General features: G+C 40.5%; 1 protein-coding gene across 1 annotated transcript; it reads right to left on the bottom strand.

The window, feature by feature from the left end:
- Positions 1 to 2,796: 2,796 nt before the first annotated feature.
- KLHL42 (kelch like family member 42) lies at positions 2,797 to 17,707 on the bottom strand. Its single transcript, XM_011363113.2, has 3 exons — positions 16,792 to 17,707; positions 8,099 to 8,292; positions 2,797 to 3,881 (listed from the first exon to the last, which is right to left on the bottom strand). The coding sequence occupies exons 1-3, from the start codon at positions 17,661 to 17,663 to the stop codon at positions 3,430 to 3,432; spliced, it is 1,518 nt and encodes a 505-aa protein (XP_011361415.1). The 5' UTR covers positions 17,664 to 17,707; the 3' UTR covers positions 2,797 to 3,429.
- Positions 17,708 to 17,713: the final 6 nt, after the last annotated feature.

The raw sequence follows: 17,713 nt of genomic DNA, 5'->3' as shown, positions 1-17,713 counted from the left end.
AATAGATGCCTGGAAGCATTGATGACCCGGATTCTGAGACCAATTCCTGGCATAGAGGAAAGGTGTGCCACTCATTCTTAACGCCGCCTTGAAAGAATGGTGGCACAGATGTTATATATTCCCCATCTCTGGTCAACGAGGAAGGCACTCAACACTCACCCATATTACCTTTCTGTTGCTATGCTGCCTCTGCATTAAGCGATACTCATTAAATGCTGGTTGACCAGAAGGCCAAGGCCGTTCCATTCAACTTACTTGTGTGGCCAAACAGGTAGAGTTATGATTTTACCTGCAAATTTGAAAACATGGCATCCACAATGCTCAATAAATAACTGTTTACTGAGAGAGAACAGGTGTTTACTTGATTTCTCTCTTTGTAGACAAAAAGCTTTGTCCATCTCAGTACGACTTTAATTAAAATCTAAGGCATTTGGAATTACTTGGGATTTTGGTTCAAAAAAATGGCAGAGTCAAACTCTCTTTGGTATTTGTGCTTAACCTCAATCTACTTATTTCTTACTAGTATCCATAACCTTCTCAGTACTTCATTGCTATGACTTAATCAATACTATTGAAATAATCAACTCTTACACATTCATCAGAAAAACTTTTAAAGAACTTGAAGGGGAGAAAACTCTGAAAACAAGGTTGTTGAAAAGAAAGCTAGAAGGAATAACAAAAAGAACCAATAACCTCCCTCTTCCAATCCACACTCAGGACTCCTTCTCTGCCATTCAGACCCTTTTTAGTAAAATAGTTGCTTCTGGCAGGATGACTACCAGTGGGGGTCCTGCCAGTAACTCCCCTCTCCATAGTGGGAAGTCAGTGCACCACAGAAGCATTTCGGGGAAAAAAAAAAAAAAAAGATAAAGCATTTAGAGAAAGAAAGAAAACAGAGGGATATTATCTAAGAGCAAAATCCTGAAGGATGAGGAGAGAGATTCAAAGAAACTTTGCTCTCATCACAGGTAGAGTCTTTGACATAACATTGGCACCAACAAAAGAACAAAGCTGAAATAAAATTATCCTCAAAATGTTAACCCAGCTGATGTGCATGGCAGGAAGGATGATGTCCCAAATCCACAGATCTGTTCCTATTGCACACACACTATACCCTGCCCAAGCACTGCTGGCAGCCCAGAGTCCAAAACCTTGTTAAAAGTCTGTGTATCTTAGAGAGAGCTATTATATGCCAGTGCACACACACATACACACACATGCACACGCACATAAATGCACACACACACACATGAAACCTGATTTATAAAAAGAGTTTTGTGGATCAGAGTACACCTTCACTTGGTCCAAGAATCTAATTGTTGGCATTAGGAAAACAGACCTCGAAGAATGTAATCAGGAAGTAAACTGGTTGGGAGGACTAATATTACATTTTATATAATGTGGTTATTTACAAGCTAATCTCCAATTCTTTGTCCAGAACTAATGCAACCAGCTAGAATCTTAAAAATATATAAAGTTAAGCCTTAAAAAAGTTAAGCTCGGTGACAAGAGAAGTTACACTATCTAAAATAAATTAGATTTTTAAATACCTGTAATGAAATTATAGGCCACTAGAAATTCAATTCTATAATGAATATAAATTAATATAAACCTATTAAAGTACCATTCCCAGGAAAATTTCAGGTCAGAGTTTAAAAAAAAAAATAACGGGCTAAGTATTTGAGAGTAAATGGATGTGGCTTAGAAAACTACAAATAGTGTTCTAAGCAGAGTACTGATAAGACTATTTGGCGACAAGATACAAAGATCTGTCTCCATGTCTACTATAAAGGCTTAACACGTTTTACCTAGTAGAAGCATTCCTGAAAAGTTGTGCAAATAGAATTTTTACAACCAGACCCTTATTTTAAATCTACTAGGAGGCCATGGTTGTAAAGAAACCCTGTAGTGACTCTTTTGATAAACTGAAGCACTCTGTTGAAGTAATCGACTCCTCTCTACTACACGTGCACAGTGAATGCATACTGGAGGCACTCGGTAACTGTCTGCTGGATGCATGAATTTGCCAGCGACAGTTTTTCTACGTGACTTTCTTAAAGTGAGGCACGCTGTAACTGGAAGGTTAGAACAAAAAGATGGAATCCAGCTCACGGTGAAACTGATTCCATTACTAAAGATCAGAGAATTTCAGAAAGTGTTTTTCATTCAAAACAAAATTTCAATAAGTACGTGTATACATTTTTAAAGAAATGCTGGTCTATGATTGGCAGAAGCTTTTATCTTTTGTTAACTGACTAACTGAAAACAAACAATTACTTGAGTTGGGTTCCATCTGATTAACAACTGAGGCAAGTAGAGCTGCTTACCTAATTTCAGAAATACCACCGGATGCCATTCCACTTCTATAGGAGCTATCTCCCCTTCTCTCCAGCACAAATGTTTCACAGCTATCGTCACCTCACCTCACAAAAGCAAAGCAGGAATTAAAAGGCTAAAATTAAATCAGAAAGATGCCTGCTCTAAATATGACAAGGTTATTTTTCGACCTTAAAAAAAGAACTGAGTCAAATACATTCAATAAAAGTAACTATTAAAGGCAATTGTTTTTCTTATTTGGTATTTCCTTCCTGTCCCATCTGAATTTAAATTTAAGACTCAACTTTAAAAAAATATATCCATCCTTTTAAACAATATATCCTCTCTTCTAAACGATACAGAATGCCTAGCAATGTAACTTATCTGACCACACAAATCTGCAATCTGCCATATAAATGAAGCCAGGTTATATCTACCTATTTACTCAGCATTAATAACTGCAAAAAAAAAGATTGGAAAAATAGTTGAGAATGTTTTTATGCAAGTTTTGGGGAGGACTGAATGCTTGCAAGACTTCACTGTAGGGTTCCATCATTATAAGTTTCCTGGAAGGCATTGTGCAAATAAAATATCTAAACATAGAACCCTATTTTAAACATAGTGGAAGTTTATGTGGGTATAACTGGGGGTGAGGAGAGGAGAATGACAGTGTTAATATAAACATTTGTCGAGGAAATTAATAACAAGAAAATCTCTCGCTTAAGGTATTAATAATATTCCAAGTGACCTAAATAAAACAGATTTTAAAATCATCTTTACCATTCATGCCAATTATTAAGCAGACATAATGGCTCTTCCTTTTGCTGATCAGTTTGTCACAGGCCTAAGGGTATCATATTTGGATGAAAATGTTATCATGGATTTGCTCCCATAATTTAAAAACCAATAATTAAAAAAATAATAAAATTGGTCTCTTTTCTCCACAAGTTTTCAAGTAATTAGTTCAAGTAAGCTTATTTACAGCTGTTGTATATGTGATCTACTTTAACAGTTTTCCCTTTAAAAATCAGTCTCCCTTGAAATGGGACACTACGATTTTTTTTTTTTTTTTTGTCTCAAACCAGGTTTCTTTTAAATATTAAGTCAATTCAGTCATGTGTCTGCTTTATTGGGCAGATAAAGAGAAGAAACCAGCAAGTTATGTCCAAAGGCTGGGAAACGCCTAAACGCTTCCCAACTATCTGAAAAGATGTTGTACTTGAGGAAAACCCGATGCTCCAAACTGGTTGACAGGGTGACGTCTCTGCTCATGATGTAGATGCCATCGTTATGGAGTGCACAAGTCAAGTTAAGACCTGATTTGGACGTGTTCTCCTTGAGGTAGAGCCACTGCCGGGTGACAGTGTTGTAGGACTGCACAGTGAGCATGTCCTCGCTCTGGCTGCTCCTCCGGTTGGGCCCCAGTTCATGGAGACATCCCCCCACGATATAGATGGTCTCCTCGACAGACACCATCTGCTGCTTGCGAATGTGGACATCACACGTCTCAAAGAGTGTCCAGATGTCGGAAGAGGGGCAGTACTGCAAAATGTTCATGTTCCGGTCTGAAATGAAGAAAGAAGCCAAGTGACAACATGGCCATGTGTAACACCACTGATTGCCTAGGCTGTATATAAATGTCTACCACCACCTGAATAACTTGATAACACAGACACAAAACTATTTCAGAGGAGCAGAGGGAAAACAGTTTTGGAAACGGCTGGGAGGAGATGTGTTTAGAACTGTCCCCACTCACCTTGCATTCAAGCATGTCCCCTCCCTGGGAGGCTCTCAGAACTAGTAACGCCAGGGAGTTGAGCAGCTGTGATTTGGGCACATCCCCTCCTCCTTGGCACCGTTCAGAACCCTCAGACCAATGTAAAGAAAACTGGAGCCTCAGAATCCTCATCAACATCCGCAGAACTATTGACTCCTTAATACAGAAGATCTATTCTTAACAATGGCTTCTACTATAAACTAGACAAGTGAGCCAAGCAGGATCTTCAGGAGCTATCTAAAGTAGAGGACATAAAGCTGCAAGTCAAGAAAAATGCAAGAAATGCAAGAGAAATGCAATTTTCACCTGGCTTTCGAGTCATAAAATGGCTTGGCGATTTTGTTTCCCAACTCTGACACCAGAGATACATGGGCAAAAGCCCTTTCCTCTCCCCAGCCGACCTCACAGGAGGTTAGTTATTGTGTGAATAAAATCAGACAGGAGATGAAAGACTGCTCTGACATTATTTTGAATTAACAGTGTTTTAAGGAAAAATATTTTCTGCTCTTTTCAAAAAATGCTTGTGAAACTTAAAATATCTATTTTCATTTTTCTTTTTTTAATTGTTCTCTTTTTTCCCCTTTTCTTTTCTCCCCGAGGAAAAAATTGAATATATTAGCCTCAGCAGAGAAAAACAAAATGCTCTGAGTTATCAGAAAGAATGAACTTTCTGTTTGCTGTAGTTTTTTTAAACAAATAACAAAATCTATCAGTATAAGAGACAGCTCAACTTGGGAGCTGACACACTACTAAAATATTCTGATTGCTGCAGAAGCTGGTAGCAGCACTTCCTCCTGAGACTCCCATAGTTAGCAATGATCAAAGAGCTCCACCACTATGTCTGGTACCGAGTCCAGTGCCTCCTAAGAGGGCACGGAGGACCTGAAAGGAGACTAAGCCTGTGTGTGCACATATCCCCAATATGTAGAAATTTCAGAATTGTTATAGCTTTAGGGAATCGTTCTTCTGTTTCCCACCCAAACTAATACCTCTCTCTATTTTTTTTATTGTAGCCATTGTAATACAGCTCCTGTTAGGAGACCGTGAAAGGGAGTTTGGTCACTAACCTATCAAAAAGTGCTCCTTAGTAACCTGGCTTCCTACTGCATGAATAAAGGCCTTATTCTAGTGAAGCTTCAATGTATTTCTCAGTTTCAGGTCTGAAGGTCTTTCCAGGTCTTCTGTAAATGTTTTCTCTCCTCACCCAACAAGGGCTCAGACCTGATGAGGTGGTTTGAGTTGAAGGATCTTTTCACTTTTACATTTAGTATTGATTCTGAAGTTTAACAAATCACCCTTCTTCCCTTCAGTTGTTACTATTACTAGAACTGAATTTCTTTATATTTCTTAAGCGCCTGCTAAATAATTAAAACAATCAAATAGCTATTATAAAAATCATGAACTACTACTTATTAAATTTTAAAAGTCTCACCTAACTTAAGACGTCAGCAAGCTAAGAACACAACTTGAAGTCCCAAATTTCTTTTCATGACAATTATGATTTAAGTACAAAGAACTATTAGGAAGTGCTGGGAAGAGTATAAGCAGAAGGGGAGGGAGGCTTTGGAATACAAGGAACTGGCCTGCCCTCTCATCTTAGAAAACTAGTTTTCAAGGCTTACACAAACATCCATCCACTCACATCACCTAACCATCCCATCATGGGTATTTGGCTTGGGGAAACTGGGACAGGAATCACAGTGGGTGGCCCAAGTGAAAAAGGTACATTAGTAGTGGCTTTTGAAACTAGAAAACACACAAGCAAGGGTTTTCCAGGTCAAATCTAAAGAACATTTACTCAGCCAGGGTCATGGAAAAACTAGGAAATCTACCAGCAGACTACTCTTTGGGTTACAGTGTTGGTTATTAGTGCGTCACAGCTCCTGGTTAATAGAGAAGCCAAGAGATATGTGTGCGTTCTGTCAGCCCACAGGGTGCATTCTGTGTTACAAAATTGAGGGAAGAATCAGAATTCTTGAGATGTTCACAAGTAAATAACTGTCTTTACTTTCCTAGGAGAAAACACACACACAGGAATTCTCTGGAGGCTGTTGTCTAGTTAAGCATATAAAGTTGACCCCTGTAACCTGAACACCACTCTTGAAAGTAAAAGAAATGACTGCTAGGTCTTTTTTTTTTCAATTATTTGTAAAGGAAAGGCTGGTAATTATCTTCCGTGGAGAGTCACTACAGAGGGACAATGGGAATAGCTCCAAAAGGGATGAAACCTTGCAGTGAAAAAAAAAAAAAGCTCACTGCTTCCCATGCACTTCTCGTCACTGCCTCTCCTTCAAAGTATAAATAGACATACTGCTAGTAGTGAGCTGCAAGGTATCTTCAAAAAGTGGACATATCCACTTCCTAAACCCCAGAACCTCCGATTGTGACCTTATCTGGAAAAAGGGTTTGCAGATGTAGTTAAGAATACCAACACGCGATCATCCTGGATTACTCGGGTGGGCTCTAAATCCAATGAAGAGTGTGTCCTCATGAGAGACAGAGAGGAAAAGACACAGGTACACACAGAAGAGTAGGCCTGTGAAGATGGAGGCAGAGACGTGTCACACAGCACTAGCCAAGGACACCTGGAGCCACCAGAGCAGGAAGAAGCAAGGAAGGAGTCCCACTCCCAGAGGGAGCACGACCCTGCCGACACCTGGATTTCAGCCTTCTGAACCCTCCGGAACTGTGAGAACATGTGTGTTGTTTTAGGCCATTAAGTTTGTGATAATTTGTTATATCGGCCCCGGGAAACTAGAACACCACTGACCATCCTCCCCACCAAATCAACTGTTTAGAAGTACTCCAGAAGTGTTCATCAAAATCTTTTGCTGTCACAAAAAAAAAAAAAAAAAAGGTAAATCAGGTACTCATAAAACACCTTACATTTAACTTTTTCCTCTAACATAAATCCCCTGAACAAGGCACATTTGGTTATGGTGAAAAAAATTTTTGTCACCTACACTATATTAGCCTGTGGACTTCTGTCCTTTACAAAGTTATATATGGTCACATGCAGCCTACTGGAGCCACCAGCATCATTTCTCCAAGCTTGTTATCAGCCAGAGAGAGCTCTGTCCTGCCCACATCATACCAGTGAGGAGGACAGCTTATTTCACTACGTCAGATACAGTGGGACTTCTATTACTTCGATGTGGCTACAAGTCCTAAGAGTCCAGTTATACCTTTTCTATAAGTTCTGGGCATCACACAGTCAAACAGGCCAAATGAAGAAATAAATTTCCTTGGCCAGGAGCTAACTTAGAAACAATTGCTTTAAGTGCGGGGAGAGAGAGAAAAGAAAAGGCACCCCTCCTTCCTGGTGGTCCCCCATTGTCCTTCTTATCACAACCATGTTTTTTCTCACTATCAAGTAGGAAGCTTCCTACCAAGAACACCACTATTAAAACCTGCTGGAGAAACTTTTTATTTCCAAATTATTAACTATAAAATGCTCACTGAAAAATGTGGAAAACACGTATGTACAGTTTAATAAACAGCACAACCACCTCCCACCAGAAATGAATCCTCTCATATTTCTGTTCTTGCTCCTCCTATGATGGGTGAACAAGAAGAGTCCAGACCTAAGTGCTCAAGAAGGGAGAAGACGAAAACAAAGATCTGTGAGGATACTCTGGCCCTAAACTGCTGGGTGGGGAGGACTCCGTGTGTGCCAGGGGGAAGGATGTGAGTGACCCAGCCAAGTCATAAGATGACAGACTACAAGGCTGGGTTTCCAGAGCAGAAAGAAAATACAGATTTTCTTCACAGCTCCTCCTACCCCGGTTCAACTTGCATGCTCACCAAAGAAAAGCACCAAAGGCCCCTCTTGTCCAGACCACTCTGTCATACAGGACTTGCTTCCTTCTAGACATGTAAACATACAGTGTGTAATGCACAGAATCACACTCATGCACACCAGAGCACTCCCCTGGCACCCCTGCCCTTCCCCAGGCTGCCGAAGCTTACATATACGAGCACCACTTACTTGGCCCCTTCACTTACCTCTGGTCGTATATCCTCCAATGACATAAATCTTCCCCTTACACTCACATGCGGAGAACTCAGCTAGAGGATTTGGTAAGGGTGCCACAAAATTCCACGCATCCTGCTCAGGATTGTAACACTCAACGTTAGAAACGGCCTGCCCACCAATGGCATAGAGTTTCGAATTAACAGCCACAAGTTTGAAGTTAGACCTGAAAGAGAGACACAAGGGCCCACAAAGTCAGTTCTTGTGATCATTAAGAAGACAATGGCATGGACTGCTAAAGCAGAATGTGTAATCTGTTGGACATGTGAAGAAAATTAGCCCTCCAAACTGAGTGCCATTCCGCCCAGGACAGAGGAATGACCAAATGGCATCTCAAATTTCACTCTTGGCCCCCAAAGTCCACAAGAATGGTGCATTCTCCAAACTCTAGCAATTGAAGGTAAGTAATTCGATATAACAAGGACTGATCTTGCTCAGCCTTATACCAAGAATCAAAGACACTTTGTATACACTAAACTCTTTAAAAACCTTCTTTCAGGAGCAAGAGCAAGTGGTCAGGGAGAAAAGCACCCACCTCACTCCCTCGTCTCTCTACTCAAAATGTTCATCCTACTTTTCTTACAGTGTGGGTAGGCTCCATCCTCGGTACACACCAGCACTGCCTACACACTCAGGCACGTGTAAAGTGTGGCTGCTTAAGGTTGGTTCAGAGACCCCATTACCATGAGCTCACCCAAGAACAGGGTTCCTCACTCCTCCAAAAGAAGGCATCTTTTATGGGGCTTTGTAACATATGAGGTGGCCTCTGAACTAATTAAAAATATTTTGCCCCAGCATTCTTACAGTATTTATACATGTTAACTCAACAAATACTTATATCAACAAGTGCTCACTCACTTATCATAATATTAAATAATTTTTTTAAAAAAATACACTGGTTTCAAGCCCCATATTCAGTAACAGAATTAAATGCTGCTCATTGACTTCAGACACTAGATAAAAGTCTTATGACTTTTGAATTAAAAAGGCAAAGTTAATTTGTTTCATTGTAGCACACAGGGACTAATGGCCAGGAAGGATAAACATTTGGAACTGCTGGTCAGTCTACCACGATATGTGCAACAGTCTCAAGTCTACAAGATTATGAGCAGCAGCATGATGCAAAGGAAATTCCTGGGGCACAATCAGGACACCCAGATTCTAATCCTAGCTCTGCCGATACCAGTTTTCCGACCCAGGCCCAACCACTTCATTTCCTCATCTCTAGCATGGGGATCCAGATAACTGGAGCTGATGGTTTATCAGAAAGTAGTACACAGAGGTAAGACACTAGCATTACAATTTCTGTTTTCTAATATTTAAAATAAAGAAGGTGGACCAGATAAATTTGGAAGCCACATCTAACCACTAACACAATGATTTCTCCCAAAGTAACAGTATCCTAAGAAAAAACAATGAGGATAGAGGCTGCAGATGAACAAAGGTAATATAAGAGGGTAGTCTAAGAAGCAGCAATGAACCAGTAGTCCAGGCCTGATCTCCTAACAGGTGTTTAATTTACACTGATGCATCATGATATAGAATGTATGTGAGTGATAGCCACCTACTAAAAAATTAAGACTTTTTAAGGTGCCTGTAATGTTTATATTTCAATGTGCTTTAGTTTAGATTTGTTTTTCAAATCAGAGAGTGAATACTCTTCATCGAGAACCCCATACTGTCCATTAAACCCAGCCAGCCATTCAATTTTTCATGCCAACAGACCTCGCAGGGGTGGCAGTTACTGGGGGGTCCCTGGTTTGTGTTGCTTACCTTACTGCCAATGGTCCTTAAAATCTGACCATGATGCCCTCTCTATTTGTGCAAATTTGAGGACCCAAAGGAAATAAAGCTTGTAAATAAGCACTAAATTTTACTAGCCCGCAATTCGTTTTTGCTCCCCATAGATACACAGATAGTAAATTTTGTCAGATCAAAACAGTTTTTAGTATTCATCCAGCATAATCATTTGTCCTAAGCAAACATGGAAGGGGCTTCTTTTTGAGGCTGAATGAATAGGCAGTTAAAAGCAAATTCCATCTCTCCAGACCCCAACATGCTCGAATTCACTTGAAGAGAAGGGAAACATTTTCAACACTGAATTTATTTTAAGATGAAATTGCCACCCCAAAACAGACCGCATAATGCAGAAGCACAATGCTAAGGGCTATGAGCCCAGGCTTGTACAGGGAAATCTCAGCTCCACTATGTAATAGCTGTGTGACCTTGAACAAGTCACTGCATCTCAATTTATTTGAGCCTCAGTTTCCCCAGCTGTGAAGTGGGGATAAGAAGAGCACCATATCACACATAGTAAGAGCCGAAAAGGGTAACACGTGCAGAAACAAGTCACTAGAGGGAATGCTTTCCTGCCTGCCATAAGCCTAAGTTTCTTTACTTTAGGAAGGTCAGTTTCTCATTTGTCAACTGCAACAGTTACAGGCCATAATGCGTGCTGGGATTCTGTACAAAGTGCTCTCTTATCCATAAATTCTTGCCATTTAGAGCCTCACTTCCAACTTTCTGAAAATAATTCTTCCACTCTTCATTGCCTGAATGGTAAAGTTATGAATCCAAGCTATCGATTACTTTAAAAATTATCATCTCTGCAGTGTTTTCTTAATGTTGATCCCTGACATAATACATTCAGGAGGCAAAAAAAAAAAAATTTAAAGCAAATAGTCTGTCGTAGCTACATACTTGACACAGTAAATAGAAATGAAAGTGAGAAAAATTAGACGATTTAATTTCTACTTCACTTAGAAGAAATAAAAAGCTCTTTATATCCTTAAAAGCTAAATAACATGAAACATGATAAACACCAGTACACAGATATCAATGCTTAACAACAACTGTATATAACTGTAGGGAGGCAGGATGGCACAGATGTCTGAGTGGCTTAGAGTACTGGCCCTGTGACTATGTGCAAGTTAATTAAACTTGTTGAGTCTCAGATTCCCATTGGGGAAATGGGACCAGTAATAATACCCAACTCTCGGAGATGCCATTAGCATGAAATAGGAAGTGATAACTAAAGTAGAGACCACAATAGGCTGCCCAGAGTAAGAGTTCAAGAAATGTCAACCGTTGTTATAACTTGCTGAATACAAGTTTGTTACCATTACAGTGAAAATCAAGAGCGAAACTGCAAGATCCTTTCTCAAGTCCTTTCTCAGCCACTCAGAAGACTGTACAGTCTGTGGACCATCCAGGTCTTTCTATCTCCTCTTTCCCCCCTCTTCTGACTACTTTCTGCCACTTCCCAATGCATTCGCCTCCCCTAGGGAACAGGAAGGGGAGAGAAGAAATGACAGGAAACAGTAGTCACAGTTTCTACCTACTACCATCTCTGAGAAACTCCAGGCACAAAACAATTTAAACTCTTTGCCAAAATGGGGAATGGGGATGAAAAGACATGAGTTTTTTCCTTCACACTATTCTCAGGCTCCACTGCAACATAACCATAGAGTACAAAATCTCTGGATGGCTGCACTCCTCTAAAAATGCTCTAAAATACTAAACTTTGGCTCAGAGGACAGAGGACAGCTCAGTGTGACAACTCTAATGCCAGGAACTGTTCAGTCTTTCCCCTAGCTTTGCTGTATTCACACACAGATCAGGAATACACACCCCAACTCCTATTTCAGAGCAAAAGTGCAGGGAATGGAAGGGACTAGAGACAACTTCAGAAAGAGAAATTAAGGAACTGACTGCAGCCACAGTGGCCACTTTCCGCAAGTTACCACTGATTAAAGTGAGGAGGGAAAGCAGGAAGTTTTGTGGGCACCCAACCTTTTACACGTGAAGTGTTGTCCAGACAACTCCTGAGAGCAAATCCGTGTTCATGAGAATGTTGCACACCTGGACTTTAAAGCATCTTCTCAAAGAGTGATTTGTATCCATATTGCCATTTTCAAGGATGTGGGCATAGCACTAAACATTTCTTAGCTACTGCTGGTCACATAGCACCACGTTCTCCAGGGTGTAAAGGGCTTTATAAAATCTCCCAATCCTAGGTTCTTGCCTGTCTCTTGCTATTTAAGATTCTGGGATCACTGCACTGGTCAGTGCCTGGGGAAAGCAGGCTGCTCTGCATTTGACACCTTTGTCAAAATAAACCAGTACAGATATGATCCCAAGGCAGTAAATCAAGGTGGATGTGAAATGCTTTGTAAAACCGGCCATTTTCCACTCTGGGTTCTAAGTTTCCTCCAGTGTTTCTGGAACCTGTGTTGGATGCATTACCCAGGAAAACTCCCTTTGTGTGTTTCATTTTAACTAGTCCCATCATGAAATTCAATCATAAACTCCTTGCAGGCAGGAACCATGTCATCTTTGTTTTTTATCCAATGGTGACTACAAAAATGCTGGACACAAAGGCTGTAGTGCATCTGAGGCACACATGACAATTTTTGAGAAACAGCACAGTACCACGAACTATCTGTGCTCCATTTTGTGGAAGAAAATAATTTTTAAAAGGAAAAAAATTAAATCTACATGAAGATGGTCCCTGCCAGTCTACAAGCCAAAACTTGTAAATAATCTATACCTAGTTAATGAACATTTACATTTTGGTTATGCTACTGATTACACACCTTGAGCAATCTACTTAACTTTCTGTGCCTCAGCTTCTGCCTCTGGAAAACAGGAACCTGCCTAGTACATCCTTGCAAAGAATATGTGAGGTAAAATATGCAGAGTAGCAGGAACAATAATGAGAACAGAATAATGTTCAATTAAATGTTATCTATTATTTTTCAGCTGTTCTATATAACTATAATGACTTATAAGATTAAAATGTGCACTGTTACATTTTAAAAGAATATAAAATTATACACTGACTTTTAGTACAATAATATAAAAATATATGCCACAATTCAACAAACCATGCATTTCAAGTATCTATTGTTTTTGGACCCCATCTTAGCAGTAGGAAAATATAAGCATTGAATAAGTAATTGGGCCTGACTGACTGGGAGGAAGAGAGACAAACATAAAAAATCTCAATTCAAGGGGGTGAAGCATGCTAGAGGAGCAGAGTTTGAACATTTAGCACAACTGAGGTTCAGAAAGGGCCTCCTAGTTGAGATTATGTCAGATCTGAATTAAAGCATGAGACAGATAAAGAAGGGTACAAACCCCAATATGGCATCCATAATCAATTAGAAAATAGAATGGAAAAAGTAACTGTGCAGGAAAAAAATAGAGAAAATATTTAAGACTAATCCTAACAAAAAATATACAGACTCTACGAGGGTAATAAAAGAAACTTTTCCTGAAGGACCAAAAGACCTAAATAAATACCTAGAAAAACAAACCATTTTTCTACCTGTAAAATATCATAAAACTGTAAATCCTCCTCCAAATTAATCTATCAATACTATGTAATCCCAATCAAAATTCCAATGGGGCTTGACAAGCTGATTTTAAAGTTTACCTGGAAAAGATGTGCAAAAAAAATAGGCATGAGAATTAAAACAAAATAACAAAGGGTCTCTGTTCTACCAGACAATAAATAAAATAGATTACCAAGGTATAGTAATTTTAAAATGTATTACTGATATGGGAATGGCCAATCTGCCAATTTGAAAACAGGAAAATTAACATATGATAACTAGGTTTTGCAAATCACAGTGAGAAGGACTGAGGTTACTGGGACATTTAGAAAACATGTTATAACCTTATATTATACCTTATATAAAAATAAATCCCAAAGAGATTCAGATTTAAATGCAAAAAGACAAAACTATAAAATAGATGAGATAGGTAAGTACTTATATATTCTTAGTTTGTAGAATCCTTTTCTAGGCAAGGAAGAAAGGTCATAAGATATACATGACAAGTCTGACTACAAAATGATTTTACATTTCTTCATATAAGCACACACCATAAATTTGAAGTCCAAAACTGGAGGCTCACAAGGCCAGGGCTAGCCTGCCTTTGTTGGGTCTACAAGGTTTTTGTTGTTGTTGATTTGCTTATTTTTTAAATGGAGTAAAAATTTAAAAATCAGGATATCTGGATGTCTGGCAACACCTTTCCTCACTTCCGCTTGGCAATAACCAGCTGTAGCTGAGAAGTAGGTTGGTAGCTCTCTGGTCCATCCTAACTCCCACCCTCCACTCATTGATTTTACTGGCCCAAACACTTCAGGCATTTCATTTTTGAACTTTACGATAAAATAAAGGCAAAGAAAAACATGTGCAACATTACCTAAGAGACATTAATATCTACGTACATACAACTTCCAAAATAAATATGAAAAAGATAAGCCAATTTTTTAAAAATTAGCAAAGGCCACTTACAAAAGTATACAAAGGGCTAATAATCATACAAAAAGAACAATCTCTCAATCAGAAACATTCACATCGCTGTTTTCGCCCCTTGGACTGGTAAATATAAATGATAAAATCTTGTCTTGGCAAGAGTATATGGAACTGGCAGGTTCAAACACTGTTGATAGGAGACAAAATTAGAACAATTTGTAGATGGGCAATTTGGCAGGAGCTACCAAAATTTTAAATGCACAGACACTTTGCCCCACTTATCCAGGTATTCCAGGAATTTGCCATATAGAACTAACTCTAATATGCCTAGTAAGATATGCAAACATATACCAAGATGTTCAATATAGCAGTGTTTAAAACGGCAAATGGAAGCAATCGAAATGCTCATGAATAAGGGAAGGACTAATTACATTATGGTATAGCCATGGTCTGAATGAACTATTACAAAGCCATTAACAAGAATGAAGTGAATTTATATTTGTTGATACAGAAAAAACTTTCAGATGCAGTATACTGTTAAGTAGAAACATTGAGTTCCATAATAATCAACATAACCTAATAAATCTGAGTAAAAATACATGTAAGTTGCATACGCACCCCCACATATACATGCATTCATACATTTTTCCCTGTTAAACACTATCAACATACTTACATTTATATGACTATACATTTATAGTTTATAAATATATGTACTTATGTCTACAGACATATTTTTTACTCTATAGTTTTTCATATAATTTGCATTTCATCTAATTATGCATTCCTGTATTCATCTAATTATGCATTCCTGTATTCATCTAATTAGGTATTCCTGAATATCTTTTTTTTTTCGAAGAAGACAGAAAGAGTATTCCTAGGGGAAAAAAAAGACTACCAAAAATTTGTGAAGAATTTATAAGGCATTGTGTTTGAGTTGTGGAGCTAGGGGTGGCATGTTGAGCACCATCTGATACAGCTGGAGACACATGGGTAGAAGTGACTTTCAACTTGCTGGGCCTTCCACTCCTAATCTGAGCACAACTCATAACCACTGAATGTTCCTGAGTCGCTTCAGTTTAAAAAGAACACTTCTAATATGAAATTTTAATATGGTATCATCTCAAAAGTGTAAACAACACACTAAAAAGAGGCTGGAAGAAAATATGCCAACCTGTACATGGTTACTGCCTCTAGAAGGAGGGAGTAGAAGTGATAATCTTTCTGCTTCTTTATTCTTTTCCATTTTTCCAGGTTTCTAGAATAATTATGTATTATTTTTAATCATCATAAAAAAAGCAGGCTTTCCAAAATGAATTTTATATTATAAGAGAAATAAAGCCAGTATTTCCCACTGACCTGGGATGGATCCTCAAGCCAAGTAAATATGTGTAACAGCCTCCCCATTCCTGTTAAGAATTTCTTTGACAGGAAGTGAGTCCCTCAACTCCCTGTTCTACACTTCAGGACAGGAAGTATGGTGGGACTGGAGATGGATATAGGTGGACCAAAAGAAAGGGTATTTCTTGTCCTTTATTGGGTTACATTGATTCTTCTTCCCACTTCTAAATGGCTCTGGGCCATCCCGGGCCCTACCATCTTTACTTCCTACCACTTCTTCCTGTGTCTGCTCTTTGCTCTGTTTTCCTATTCTTTCTCCAACTCCTTTATCTACTCCTCTAATCACCCCCCTTTCTCTTCCTTTCTTGAAGTCACCCACGTTCATGTTGAGAGGAATTTGCAAGATGGAAAAGAAGGCTGGGGTGGGTGGAAATATTCTAATAGTGTAGGTGACCACTTCCAGGCTCAAGCTGTGGGTCAATAACGATGACGGCCTAGGGAGGAAGTGAGATGCAAAAAAAAATAAGAAAGGCAATCCTACTAATGTATAGCTAATATTAATACACTTCTATTGATTATCTCCTGGCCATAGATTGGCGCCCAAGTGTGGAAGACTTCAAAGTCATTAACAACAACAACAAAAAATCCCCCAAAGTTAGTGTTACAGGTTACTCTGTCCAGTGTGTCATTATCAGATCCTGGAAAATAAAAATGGTAAAAATAAAAGCAAAATTAATGGCAGTTTTCTTTTTAAGTATCTCTCTAGGAAACCACAACATGTTTAGAGGCAAAGAAAGCAGGTTGCCTAAAGACACAATACCTGCAAGGAAACTACTCAGCTAGTTGACCTCACCGGGGTCTCGTCTTCCTCGAAAGTTCTGAGTTCACTGGGAACTTTGCCAGAGTCAAGGCCAGCAATACTCCTGGAGATGTCATTCCCACCTCAGTACAACCTCCTGTGACTGCTCCGTAAACATCGGGGGAATGAATTAATGAACGAGTGAATGAATGAATGAATGAATGAATGACAAAGAAGCATTGCTCTGCTAGGTGCTTACCTCTTCTGGTTCATGGAGGCCACCTGGAGCCACTCGTTGGTGCTGGGATTGTAGGAATGCGCAGCGGAGATCTCCTGGCTAGTGATCCTGTACCCGCCCACTATGAAGAGGTAGTTGTCCAGGATGGCAGACCCGTAACCTCTGACATTGACCAGGTCGGGAGGAAGATTGTTTGCCAGTGGAAACCAACGTTCAGTCATCTCCTCATACCTGAGCATGGACGGGGGCTCCCCCTGGTAGGGGTGAGGGGCCAAGGGTCCCCCCAAGAAATCCCCCAGGGCCACCAGGACAGGAGTCCCAGTCATCCGAGCCTCTCTCAGCCTCTGCTTCAGGGTGACATCCCCTGGAGCTTGAGCAGGAGACCCCAGAAGGTGGAACTGGGGCTTGCACAGCACCTCATGGAAGTGGACGACCATGAAGCGCAGGCAGGCCTCCTGCAGGTCGGGCAGCCCATACACCTGCGCCAGGCGGTACAGCTCCAGGCAGTTAGTGAGCCGCACCTGAGACAGCAGCAACTGCAGCAGGGACGTGACCTGCAGGAAGGAGGCCGCTTCCACCAGCTCGGACAGCAGGCTCACCTCGTCCATCTCCTCCTCCTCCGCCGCTCCCCCGCCTTTCTCTCCGCGCGGGCCCAGGAGCCAGCCTTCGCGGGCCCCGCCGGCATTGATGAAGTCGAGCACCAGGCGCAGGCCCGGGGCGCTGAGGCCGCGCAGCTGCTGCACTTCGGGGCCGCCGGCCTCCTGGCTCAGGGCCTCGCGCATGCCGGAGCGGTAGAGGGCGCGGAAGTAGTCGCTCTGCTCGATGAGCTTCCTCTTGCTCACCGGGTAGCAGCGGTCCTCCAGGCGGATCTGCACCATCTCCTCCGCCGACATGGCTGGGGGCCCGGGGGCTGCGGGGGTGCCCGCCAGCTCTGCGCGCTCGC

The sequence above is a fragment of the Pteropus vampyrus genome, unplaced genomic scaffold (assembly GCF_000151845.1).
Source record: "Pteropus vampyrus isolate Shadow unplaced genomic scaffold, Pvam_2.0 Scaffold82, whole genome shotgun sequence".
Classification (NCBI taxonomy): Eukaryota; Metazoa; Chordata; class Mammalia; order Chiroptera; family Pteropodidae; genus Pteropus; species Pteropus vampyrus.
Note: the sequence above shows the minus strand (reverse complement) of the source record. Positions and strands in the feature narration are given on the sequence as shown.